Raw genomic sequence first — 13,893 nt, 5'->3', positions numbered from 1 at the left:
AGTCTGTAATCTCATATGGCTTCAACTTGAAGAAGTTATCAAATGTAATGTTGATGGAAAATGTTCACAATATTTTAAAATGACCAAGACTATAAACTGATTGAAATCTGAGGAAAGTTAGGAGACTGTCACTCAACTAACTAAATATTAAGTGCGGAGGGAAAATAAGAGACTTTTCTTAGAACGGTTTTAATAACTCATTAAAAAAACCTTCAGAGGTCTCATAATATCAACACTATGTACAGGAAAAATTTAGATTCCTGGTCTCAAAATACATGATGTGGACATCAACCCCACTAATTTACTGAATGTAGCTACCCGCTAGACAATGTGGTATGTTCTTTAAAATATTTCTCATTTAACTTCTCAAAAGTAGTCATTCATATCCCTTTTTGGCAGTCATATCAAATGACTACCCCAGGATTCATTAGTACCAGATCACTTTCTTGGGCATTAGCTCACCTCATCTCCCTCTAAAATGAGAATAAAGGATCTTAACCTTTTCTGAGACATGAACACATTTGAAAATTGAATGAAAGTTATGGATTTTCTCATCAGAAAAATTCAAATACATACAAAACTTTGTATGTAGTTTCTAGGGGGTTCAAATTCCACAAAGTTCATCCACGTACCATCCAGAGTTGAAGGATCTGGTATTAAGATTCGCTCTATAGGAAATCAAGTTGCTCACTGTTTTTCATAAAATTTCTACTTCTTCTTGTCTAATTAAGTAAATAGTGAACAGCCTTGGACTTTGAGTGATCTGATGAATGGACCATGAGCTCTGAAAGTGCCTTTACTTTAGATAAATGTAAATCACTTAAAACTTGGATCCATACTCTAGATATTTCTGAGAGCCCATGGAAAACCTCTATGATTTTCTGCCATCATTCCCTGTGATACGCTGTCCCACATCATCACTATTTCCTTGGGTCAGAACTGAATGCTCTTCTGGAGAGCTTTCCAACAGAGCCCCAATGCCATGTTAAAAATCATCTGTCACACTTTAAAGTTTCCTTTGCCAAATCACTAAGTGATTGTAAGATCTGACTTCATAAAGGTGATAGTTATTCAATTTTATCTCTGACGGCTCTTAACCCAAGGGTTCTTTCTTATTGCAGCTATTATTTAAATGGTATTTTTATGTATCAGGTATTAAACTGTTTTATAAATATATAGGGTTAACTCATTTAATCCTCACAAGAATCTTAGGATGTAAATGATACCATGATCATCATCATCATCATCATCATCATCATCCCTATTTCAGGAATAAAGAAATAGAGGACTGTGATGTTAGGTAATTAGGTCGCAGAGTTAGTAAGTAGCAAAGTCAGGGTTTAAACCCAAGTGGTCTAGCTCCAAAGTTCATGCTTTTAACCACCACAACAGATTGTCTTTTAACATCTTGAAGGGGGGAAAAATGATGGAAAAGAGAGGGCCTTAAATAATTAACCTGTATTTTTTTTTAAGTTCTTTTAAAGAAGAAAAAAAAAAAGACATCTGTTTTCAACCTCTACCTAATAGCAAAAACATTCTTCATGAATTTCTACTTTGTATGTCTTCTCAAGATGAAATTGTTACAAAAAACTGTGATGATTCCTAAAGATGGCCATATTTCATTTACACTTAATTGCAAATTAGTTAAAACACACTAGTAAAAAGCAGTTAATGGTCATATGAAACAAAATGAAAAATGGCAAATATTGATTGATGAGTGAATTATTCAATAATTACTACTAATAAAGTAAACACTGCCATTCATTGTCTTGTATATGATAGGTATTGCTATAAACTGAATGTCTGTGTCCTCCTGAAATTCACATATTGAAAACTAACCTTCAATATGATGGTAGAAGGAGATCAGTTCTCTGGAAGATGGTTAAGTCATGAAGGTAAGGTCCTTGTGAATGGGATTGTTCTAGGTTTAGAATTTTACCCTAGAACTTATTACAATTTTGCATTCATTGCTTAATGCATGTCAGCCCCCCTAGACTGTAAACTCTGGGATGAAGGGCCATTTGTTCACCTCTGTGAGCTCAACATTTAACATGTAGCCTGGCATGCAGCAGTGCTCAAAAATATCTGATGAGTGAATAAATGGTAAATGACTTCATAGAAGGAAAAATGAGATGATAAAGGAGTTTAAAGAAGAAAGCTAAGGAAGGATTTCTGGAGGAAGATGACATTTAAAATTAGCCTCAAAAGAAAACGTAGCATGTGGCCACTGGAAGATGAGGGCAGATACAGAATCGTAGAGTTGAAACCTGGAAGATGGAGGTGCAGGGCTCTATGAGGACAGGGATTAGTTTGTTCTGTTAGTTTGGGTTTGGTCATGTCCAAAGAGAAACAGGAAGTAATGTGGAGATGTCGGGTATATTGGGTGGAGAGCTTAGTTTGAATGTGTCCCAGAAATCAAAATGAGGGATTTTCATTCCTTACATTTGATGTGTCCCTGACAGTGTGGCTTTTGTCTAAGTCACTTATTCATCTATAACTTTGTATTCATAACATGGGGCTACTGGACTAATTTTTATTTTATTTCTTTTTTTTTTTTTTGCTTAACAAGATTGCATAAAGACTGATAGTCATTCATATGGAATTTTTCAAGACTTAAAAATCTGTGCCAAAGTGGGGTTTTTTGTTGTTGTTGTTTTTCTACAAAATATCATATACATTTTGGGATTCCATTTATATACATTTTGTGTAACAAAGATTACATTTGTAAAAGGTCTCTTTGGGTCATTTTTACCTTTCCCCCATGTTTATAAATGACTTACAGTCAACAATGTCGCTCACCTTGCTGAGAGTCTCCTGTAAATTCCCCAGCAGCCACTGAATATCCTGTTTTAAAGAAAAAGAAAGAAAATAATTATATGTTTGAAGCTTTACAAATAAATGAGCAATATAGCTAGAAAAACAAAAGAACTACCATAGTACTGCTTTGTACAGAAATCTCAAAAAATATTGTAACAGATATTTAAGGTTCTGTAAAGGGAAAAATAAATCACATCAATATGAACATTTTTGTGCTAAATCCTGGAAGCATAATATTTCTGTGTATGGCAACACAGTTAGAGTATGAGATCATTTTCTAAAGCAGGAATGCTTCATAATCCACCTTAAGGTGTAAATGGCAACCACTGCATTTTAGTCACTGATTCATCATGATCAGATGTGACATTCTAAAAGGTATCCCCTTGTGCTCAGGTTTTGCTATTTCTGATCATCAACAAGCCCTACTTCCTAACTCATTTAATGATGGTTTTCCACAAATTTCACTTCGCTCTACAGTGAGGTGAGATCACAAAACATAACTATTTTTTAAATTCATCAATCAATAAAAATGCCAATTAGGATACCACAGGTGGGAAACAACAGTAGTGAAATGACATTGTGTGGTTTGCACATAATAAATTTTTAAACATTCTAGCAACGGCAAGTCTCATGCTGTTGCACTGGAAACTGGAAAGACCTCTATTTTGTTGCCCACAGTGCAGTACTGGGCAGCCCCACTAATACACAGTATCCACTGCTGGCAAAATATTTTACGTGCAAGACGCTACTATAGATCCTATAAAATAGTTGTCAAATCATATAGGTTATATATCATTGCTGAATCAAAAGAAAAGAAAGTTAAGAGTCCATATAAGCGAATAAGAAAATAAAACTCGTATATGATGTCAAACAATATCAGGTAACTGAGGGATAAAACATGCCGCACATATAAAATGTTCGTCTTCTGAGGGAACAAGAGTCTTGAGCAATGGATCTCACCAAGATAACTATCATCGTAGGAAGCTGGAGCCACTTCCGTCTGCTTTTCTCGAGCCAGTTTCCTTAGAATATCCTTGAATGAGTAATTTGCAATGATGTCTGCAATGCTGGCAGTGATCACCTGACCTGCGTTCAAACACATTAATAAATTAACCAAATGACTGTCTGAACCTCTGAACAACACGTAGTCCTTTAAAAATCATCACGGAACTGCTTGTTTTCAATGACAAAGTTTCTTGCCTGTCACTACAACTGCAAGTTGAAGTTGGTTACAGCTGAGACAGCTTTCCATTCTGATAGAAAAACCAAAGATGAACTACATGTTTCATCTGTCTTCCTTCACCATACATAGTCCCTCTACCTTCAAATGACAAAAACATCTGAGTGAAGACTCCTATAGGCAAAATGTATGTGATTACATTCTTTTTTTTTTTTTTAATCCTCACCCGAGGACATTTTTCCATTTTTGTTCAGATAGAGTGGGAGGGAGGGAGAGGACGAGAGAGAGACAGAGAGAAACATCGATGTGAAAGGGACACATCGAGTGGCTGCCACCCGCACGACCAACCAGGGCCGGGGACAAACTGCAACCAAAGTACATGCCCTTAGCGGGAACCGAACCCGGGTCTCTCTGGACCGCAGGCCAACACTCTAACCGCTGAGCCAAACCGGCCAGGACTGATTACATTCTTATTCTAGAATATTCTAGCTAGATGAAACATCAACTCGATTTGATACCATCTAGCCAAATTACAACTTCTTAATTGTGGGGAAACTGAGGCCCAAAGAGCTTAAGTGCATTCTCTCAGGTCGCATGGTGGTTTTGCTCTTAGGTATTTGGCATTACGAAGAAGGTCTCCTATGGCTTTCTAATTAGACTTTTTGTGTTCTCACAAAATACATATATTTTAAATCTAAACGATTTGATTAAGAGATTGTGAAACATCACTAAAGGAAAAATTTCATTTTTGAGCCGTTGACTTTTTATGCTAAAATGTATACATGAGCTTAATATTATGACAGTGGGAAGTAGCTAGGTCCAGTGAGATCCAGAATTTTAGCCACCAACACTGACATAACCAGAATTCTGGTTAATTTCTCCCCTATAGAGTCACTATCAGAAGTCTTGAAATACACTTGGGTTGGGATGAACAGAAATCCAAAAGATGGCCAGCAATCTCCACTACAATTTTATGCCTGCCCATATCTTTATGGTCATCTAAGGAAAAAGTGTGATCTCATGTTCTTTGGGCTAAAAATGGAGAAATGCTTTCAAGAGACTAATGTTTAATATTAATTTTAATGCCAAATTATTCTTTGGGAATTCACATATAATTCCCACAGTCTTATTTGAAATCCAAAAAGAATAAAACTGTCAAACAAGGCCATAAATATATCCAAGTGACTGTGTCTGAAATGACTGTTCTTATATTAACACAATGGTATTTACACATGAATTTCTGAACAATGTCTGTAGAATTTGCCAATTTTCTCTAGGTTGAAGCTAAATACCCACTTCCCTTCTCTTACATACACACTGCCTTTGCTTGTGTCCTCTAGCTACTTCTATAAACATTATAATCTTAAGACTAAATACAATTTTAAATAATCTATGTCAGCCTAGCCAGTGTGGCTCAGTAGACTGAGAGTCATCCCATGGACTTACAGGTCCTGGTTTGATTCTGTGTCAGGGCACATGACTGGGTTGCAGGCTGAATCCCCAGTAGCAGGTGTGCAGGAGGCAGCCAATTGATGTTTCTCTCTCACATCGATATTTCTCTCTTTCTCCCTTTCTCTCTAAAAAAAAAAAAAAAATGATAAATTATCTATGTCAGACAAATGCTTCTATATCCCCTTACTATGGCTGATTTTCAGCAAGTCATCTGTTTTCAGGCATTATTCGATTTAAGGAAAGAAAAGAATTATGTGAAATTAATCAAGTGAATTAGAAGACAATCTTTTTAAATACAATTTTAATCTTATATCTATCCACTGCATAAGCTAGATTGTTTTTAGTTTGCAAAATAATTTTTTTTTTTTTTTAATCCTCACCCGAGGACATTTTCCAATTTTTGTTCAGGTAGAGTGGGAGGGAGAGAGAGGAACAGAGAGAGAGAGAGAAACATCGATGTGAAGGGACACATCGAGTGGCTGCCACCCGCACAACCGACCAGGGCCGGGGACAAACTGCAACCGAGGTACATGCCCTTAGCAGGAACCGAACCCGGGCCTCTCAGGACCGCAGGCCGACGCTCTAACCGCTGAACCAAACTGGCCAGGGCTGCAAAATAATTTTTAAAGACTGAAATGTTCATTATTTGATGTTCATAGATGTATATATATGAATTAAGCTTAACAGTAATGTCATATAAAATTTTATCAAAAATTCATTTCTCCTGTATCTTTCTCATTGCTTTTTAAACATGATCAAGTCTCTTGCAATAAAACAAAAACAAAACAAAACAAAAACCCTCACTCAATTATTCATCTCTCTCAGATTCTACTCTTTCGTTTATCCTAAATTTTACAGCCAAAATTCAGTCAATATTCTCTGTACTCTCTCATTAGGCATCCTGTCCACACCCATGGCTTTGGTTATCGCCAATATGTCAGATATGTAAGTTTTTTGTTTGTTTGTTTCCAGCCACATAGGATTAGCTGAATGGGTTGGTGTGGACCAAATGACTTCGTGGACATTTTGGACCAGACCAAATATCCTGCAAGATCATTTTCACAAAGTCCCCCATCTCTTCACTTAGATACTTCCTATTCAGGGTTCAGGTCTCAGTTCAGGATTGTCTGCTTCCAAATTAGTTGACTTGTGTAACACCTTTATAAGAATCAGAGGAGCCCTGGCCAGTTTGGCTCAGCGGTTAGAGCGTCGGCCTGTGGTCCGGAGAGACCTGGGTTCGGTTCCCGCTAAGGGCACGTACTTCGGTTGCAGTTTGTCCCCGGCCCTGGTTGGTCGTGCGGGTGGCAGCCACTCGATGTGTCCCTTCACGTCGATGTTTCTCTCTCTCTCTCCCTTCCTCTCTCTCCCTCCCACTCTATCTGTACAAAAAATGGAAAATATCCTCGGGTGAGGATAAAAAAAAAAAAAAAAAAAGAATCAGAGGAGCCCTGGCTAGTTTGGCTCAGTGGTTAGAGTGTCGGCCCGCAAACCGGACAGTGCTGGGTTCCGTTCCCACTCAAGGCACATACATCGGTTGCAGTTTGTCCCCAGCTCCGGTTGGGGTTGTGTGGGTGGCAGCCAGTTGATGTGTTTCTCTCACATCCATGTTTCTCTCTCTCTCTTCCTCCCCCTCTCCCTCCCGCTCTATCTGAAGATAAATGCAAAAATGTCCTCAGGTGAAAATTAAAAAAAAAAAAAAAGAATCAGAGGGCCCTGGCCGGGTGGCTCAGTTGGTTAGAGCATCGCCCCCATATACCACGGTTACAGGTTCATGCCCCAGTCAGAATACATACAAGAATCAACCAATGAAAGCATAAGTAAATGAAATCACAAATTGAATAAATTGATCTCTCCCTCTTCCTCTCCCTCTCTCTCTCTCTTTCTCTCTCTCTATCTCTCCAATCAATCTATAAATAAATAAAATTTAAGAATCAGAGGAAGTTATCCCCTCTGGGCAGATGCTATCCTGCACCTGAATTCAGGTTTTCCTACTAAGCAGAACACAAGCTGTATTCCAGCTCCTTGTCAGCCAGTGTTCAGAGGATATAACACACTCACATAAAGCCACCCTGGAGGAGCCTCCTATATACCCATGGCCCCATCTTGACATACCTTTCCTTCATTGTATATACCTGGAGTTTCTCATTACTTGTATGAGTATTCATTTAATGCTTAATGCCAGCATCTTTCCCCAGATTGTAACCTCTGTGAGGGCAGGAACAGTGTCTGATTTTACTCATTATTGTGTCCCCAGCTTCTAGCACAAAGCCTGGCACAGCCTCAGTAAATAGCTGGTGAATAAACTAATTAAGCTGCAACAGTATAACAAAGTACTAACTGAAATACTTCATTCACTTGAGAAACTATGAACACAATAAAACATAATAAAAAGTCAATGTTCGATGTTACTTGGTTTCATCTGCTTGTTAGTAACAGTGAATGGGCAAGTCGTCTCTGCAGACAGCACATACCTTGCCAATAAAAACTCCCAGGTCCTCCGACTATAAGGTCTCCATTCTACAAAACAGAAACAGCAACAACAATTGGAAAAGAAAAACAGATTTTTTAAAGGGTGATAAATCATTGTTAATAAGCATTGCTCTAACAATCTGTTGTACATAAAAAAGCAATTTTTAAAAGAGGCCTTTATATCTCAGTTATGCAGGTCATTTTCGTTCCTTTTTGCTTTCAATTATTTCCTGTGTTATATACATTTAATTTGACTTAATTAGTTGAGTTGAATTCTCTCCCCTGAGAATATATCATTTCAGTTTTTTGGCACTGCCGTAGGTAAGCAAAATATCTACATATTTAATGCTGTACAATTTAGCAGACCTGGTCTTTTGAGCCTTGGCAATAAAATAAAAATTCAGTTTTTATTATCTCAAGGCCACAGCAATGCCTATTTTTTCCATACATTTGCAAACCACCTTCCCCAGGAGAGAGAGAGCAAAAACTCCAAACTAGCAAATATAAATTTTCTCTCTTACGACCCACCTTCTATACTCTGCATCCTTAACTTTCAGTGGGAAAAAAATGAAGACAAAGATGTTGATGAGATTTATACTATTTCTAAAACCATGGAGTTTTTGCCTCCTATATTCTTACTAGATATCTCTGTTTTTAATTTTGTGAAAGGTTATGTGAATTTTAGCACATGTTAAATCTAATCGGTCAATTACAGCAAAGAGATAAAGCAATTTACAGATTCTTGTGAACTTTTCAGAAGTACATTTCCCTATTGAGTTTTTGAGATTTTTTTCATTTAAAAATGATAACCCCAAAGGGTGGGAAGAAAGACTGCTATTTTTCATTATATATATCTTTGTACTATTTAGATTAACAGAAATAAAGAGTAAACAAAAAAATTTAAAGAAGTTGCCAAAGGAGGCTAGATACATACCTAAAGTTTCATTTGTTGTTAGTTAGTAGTTATTGGAGTAGGGGTTAGGGGGTAGAAGTGGGAGTGAGAGGCAGAAGGTAAAAAAAAAAAAAAAAATCAAGTAGATAAGATAAATATTAGAAGCTACAAGACCGAAGGAATTCACCTTATAAAAATCCAGACTAAATCCTGCTTGGCAGTAACCCTGACCTTCAGGATCAGCATTACCTAGAATGATCAAAATATATATTTTAATAATCAATTCAGGATATTCTGTTTTCTCCACAGGCTTCTAAATTTAAAATGATCCACATGTGGTTTATGTTTATTTCTAAATCTGTTCAAAGTAATATAGTAAACATATTTCGATCTATTTTTCTGTCCCAAATGTCACTGTGATTCTATACAAATATCTACAGGAACAGCGTCCCCTGGAGTTATTATACTGGGTTTCACAACTCATGTTTGTTTGAAGAAATAAAATCTCTATCTCTCAACTGTTTTCCAAATGGCAGTGATGTGTGTCTGTGTTGCCCGCGCATTCCTAGTGAAGCCAGATATCATTCCTAAAAGCAATGTCCTACTGAGAAAGGGAGAGCTAAATGTGGTCACCTGGGTGGATGCTTGCTGCTGGGATCACCAAAGGATTTCAATTTTGATCATCTCTAATGGGAAATTAACTTTAAAATATTCCATTGTCAGTAGTAGAGTCAATTTGGAAATTGCATTTCTGCTTACAATGAATCTCACAGGAACAGTGCAATGCTAGTGTCGACAAAAAGAAAACTCTCTAATAATGTCTTATTTTGTTTTCTATCCAAAACAATTCACTAACTGAATGTCCAATAGAACCTATAGGCTCACCAACATGTGGATTCCCTAGATATTGTTATAAAAAGTCTCTAGGACATTCAGATCAGGAATTTACTGCTTGTCACTTGTACTTTAAAAGAGTTCCCTACAATTTCTTTTTTTTTTAATCCTCACCTGAGGACATTTTTCCATTTTTTTGTTCAGATAGAGTGGAGGGAGAGAGAGAGAGAGAGAAACATCAGCGTGAAAGGGACACATCGAGTGGCTGCCACCCACATGACCCAACCAGGGCCGGGGACAAACTGCAATGGAGGTAGGTGCCCTTAGCGGGAACCGAACCCGGGTCCCTCTGGTCCACAGGCCGCCGCTCTAACTGCTGAGCCAAACTGGCCAGGGCTTCCCTACAATTTCTAAAGTGCTGAAATGCAGTGAGTAGGGGCGATCTCAATCATTATTTGGTTGGTTAGGAATATGTAAATAATTACTTCTCTCTTATCAAAGATATCCCTGAGTGGAAACTAAAATAAGAGAGCAGGAAAGGAAATGCACATCATCACAGCAAAAAATCTATAGGCTGAGCACATGCATGTTCCAGAAGCTTCTTGAAATGGGTCCGGTCTTTCCAGCTTTTCCTAGAATGTTTTCTGGGTTTTTTTTTCTTTTCTTTTTTGGTTATTATTTAGCTAATTTTAGCATTGTCATCATTCATTCTTTCCAGATGCTCCTTTTATATTTTAATATACTTTTCTACCTCATACACTATGGGGTGTTATTTTTTGGATGATAAGATCTGTTTTTAACTCAAATGTCAATTAATGCTTTGTGTATGTTTTTTTATTAATTTATTTATTTATTTTTGTTACAGATGTTTCTCCTTTTTCCCCCACTGATTCCCCCCTCCCCCTCCCTCCCCGCCCTGTCACAGCTTTGTTGTCCATGTCCATTGTTCATGCACACATGCATGTAAGTTCTGTGGTTTATCTCTCCCCCACCACTCCCTCTTCTGACGATTGTCAGTCTGTACCCCACTTCCATGTCTCTGAGACTACCCCATTCCTCAGACTGTTATGTTCATTATATTCCACAAATAAGTGAGATCATATGATACTTGTCTTTCTCTGTTTGGCTTGTTTTGCTTAGGATAATACTTTCCAGGTTCCTCCGTGTTGTCTCAAAGGATAAGAGATGTTTCTTTCTTATAGCTGCATAGTACTCCATTATGTATATGTACCACTGCTTTTTTATCCATTTGTCTACTGGTGGACATTTGGGCTGTTTTCAGATCTTAGCTATTGTAAATAGTGCTGCTATGAACAAGGGGGTACATATATTCTTCCTGATTGGTGTTTCAGGCTTCTTAGGGTATATTCCCAGCAGTGGGATCACTGGGTCAAATGGAAGTTCAATTTTTAATTTTTTTAAAAATCTTTATTGTTGAATGTAAAATGTATTACAGATGTTCCATATTTTTCCCCCATTGATCCTATCCTCCCCACTCCCGCCCCCCTCCCACCTTTTCCCACACTATTGTCTGTGTCCATTGGTTATGCATATAAGTTCTTTGGTTTATTTCTTCCCACCACCACCCCTCCCCCCAACCCCTTTCCCTTTGAGGATTGTCAGTCTAGCAATGAATTTTTACTTCTTAATCCCTTCACCTTTTTCACCCATTCTCCCAACCCCCCTCCCAGCTGGCAACCAACAAAATGTTCTCTGTATCTATGAGAATGTTTCTGTTCTACCTGTTCATTTTGTTTGTAGATTCCATTGTTGATAGATATGTATTCATTGCCATTTTGTTTGTTCATATATTTTATCTTTTTCTTCAAAAAGACCCTTCATCATTTCATACAATGGTTTGGTGGTGATGAACTCCTTTAACTGTTTCTTGTCTGGGAAAGTTTTTATATGGCCATCGATTCTAAATGACAGCTTTGCAGGATAGAGTAATCTTGGTGGTAGGTTCTTTCTTTTCATCACTCTGAATATTTCTTGCCACTCCCTTCTGGCCTGCAAAGTTTCTTTTGAGAAATCAGCTGACAGCCTAATGGGAACTCCCTTGTAGGTAACTAGCTGCCTTTCTCTTGCTGCTTTTAATATTCTCTCTTTGTCTTGAACCTTTTGCATTTTGATGATGATGTGTCTTGGTGTGTGCCTCTTGGGGTTCATCTTGTTTGGGACTCTCTGTGCTTCCTGGACTTGTATGTCTGTTTCCTTCACCAAGTTAGGAAAGTTTTCTGCCATTATTGTTTCAAACAGGTTTTCGATTTCTTGTTCTCGCTCTTCTCCTTCTGGCACCCCCAAGATGTGAATGTTGGCACGCTTGAAGTTGTCCCAGAGGCTCCTTACACTATCCTCACTTTTTTGGATTTCTTTTTCTTTTTGCTGTTCTGATTGGGCATTTTTTGCTTCCTTATATTCCAAATCGATGGTTTGCTCCTTGGATTTACGTACTCTATTATTGAAGCTGTGTAAATTATTCTTTATTTCAGTTAATGCCTCCTTCAATTCTAACTGTGTATCCATGATTTCTAACAGGTCCTTTTTTATGCTCTTGAGGCCCTCACTAAGTTCACTGAGGTTCTCACTAAGTTCATTGAGCATCCTTATAAGCAGTATTTTGAACTCAGCATCTGTGAGGTTGCTTATCTCCATTTCGCTTAGTTCTTTTATTGGGGTTTTGTTCTGTTCTTTCATTTGGGACCTATTTCTTTGTCTCCTCATTTTGGCTGCCTCCCTGTGTTTGTTTCTGTGTATTACTTAATGAGAGGTATGGGGCTCGCTGAGACCAGATGCTGCTCATTTGAAAGAATTTAGGAAAAACCTTAAGCAAGATCCAAGACAGGCCAATCCTATGGTTAAGCAAGTGGCAACAGCTTGGGTGGGCTTGAAAGTTAGGTGGGGCGGGGCGGGGCCTCAGGGAGTCAGCAGGGCGGGGCTACCAGTGTGAGCCAGGTTGCTGGAGTCCCAGATATGGCGACTGTCTGCCGCCCAGGGAAGGGCTCACCAAAGGAACAAAGGCCTCTTACAGCACGTTTGTCCCCGAGAAAGCCCCCTCTCCAGCCCTCGCTCCAGTGCCAAACAGCTCAGTTCTTCCCTGTATGTCTCTGGTGCCCCTCGAGCTGCCTCCCCTCCGAGCTTAGAGGGAGAGAGTCCGATAAGTCCGTGCGCCGGCCCTTTAGGGAGCTGCCTGGGGCTCCAGCCGCTTCAGCTTCCCTGAGCCTCAGTTCCTGCTGGTTTTACCAGCCAGAAGTTATGGGGACTTCTCTTCCTGGCACTGGAACCCTGAGCGGGGCATCTGGTGTGGGATGGGGACCCCTCAGTCCTCAGGGAGGACCTTCCTAGCCCAGGTATCCTCCTGATTTTTATCCATAACACTTGGGTGTGGGACCCGCCCTTCGCGCCGCTGCCGCCGCCCCTCCTACCAGTCTGGATGTGGCTGCTGCTTTAATTCCGTAGTTGTAGGACTTCCATTCAGCTTGTTTTCAGGCAGCTTTGAATGATGGTTGTTCTGTAGTTTAGTTGTAACTTTGATGTGGTTGTGGGAGGACGCGATACCGCGTTTTCCTATGCCGCCATCTTGACCAGAAGTCCTGCTTTGTGTATTTTTTAAAGCTAAGCTTTTCAAGCTTTATTAAGGTATACATGATAAATTTTTAAAAAACTGTCCATTTTAATGTGTAGAGTTTGGTGAGTTTGTACATATGCATACACCTGTCATACCACGACCACAATCAAGGAAAGAAACCTATCTGTCACCTCCAAAAGGTTTGTGTCTCTTCCTCACCCGAGGACATGTTTCCATTTTTTGTTCAGATAGAGTGGGAGGGAGGGAGAAAGAGAAACATCGACGTGAAAGGGACACATCGAGTGGTTGCCACCCGCACAACCCATCCAGGGCCAGTGACAAACTGAGGTACATGCCCTTAGCGGGAACCAAACCCAGGTATCTCTGGACCGCTGGGCCACACTCTAACCAGTGAGCCAAACCACCCAGGGCTTATTGCTTTTTTTGTGTGATCAAAACAGTTAACATGAGATTACCCTCTTAACAAATGTTTACATTTCCTTTTTTTTTAAGTTAGTTTTTATATTTCAATTACAGTTGACAATATTTTATTAGTTTCAGGTGTACACCCCAATGATTAGACATTACATAACTTACTAAGTGATCATCTCAATAAATCTCATACCCATCTGACATGATACATAAGTTTTAGAATATTATTGACTATATTCCCTATGCTGT

The 13,893-nt window shown here is 38.8% G+C and overlaps 1 protein-coding gene across 1 annotated transcript in view; it reads right to left on the bottom strand.

Annotated features, from left to right (window-relative positions):
- ITGA8 (integrin subunit alpha 8) overlaps positions 1-13,893 on the bottom strand; it is a 210,531-nt gene that overhangs the window by 147,332 nt on the left and 49,306 nt on the right. The window contains exons 5-8 of the mRNA XM_036263831.1: positions 8,998-9,059; positions 7,921-7,966; positions 3,778-3,903; positions 2,800-2,844 (exon numbers count right to left, since the gene is read on the bottom strand). Of these exons, the coding sequence (XP_036119724.1) occupies positions 2,800-2,844; positions 3,778-3,903; positions 7,921-7,966; positions 8,998-9,059 (279 nt within the window). The remainder of the gene's footprint in view (positions 1-2,799; positions 2,845-3,777; positions 3,904-7,920; positions 7,967-8,997; positions 9,060-13,893) is intronic.

The sequence above is a fragment of the Molossus molossus genome, unplaced genomic scaffold (assembly GCF_014108415.1).
Source record: "Molossus molossus isolate mMolMol1 unplaced genomic scaffold, mMolMol1.p scaffold_m16_p_1, whole genome shotgun sequence".
Taxonomy (NCBI): domain Eukaryota; kingdom Metazoa; phylum Chordata; class Mammalia; order Chiroptera; family Molossidae; genus Molossus; species Molossus molossus.
This window is presented reverse-complemented; position numbering and strand designations above follow the sequence as displayed.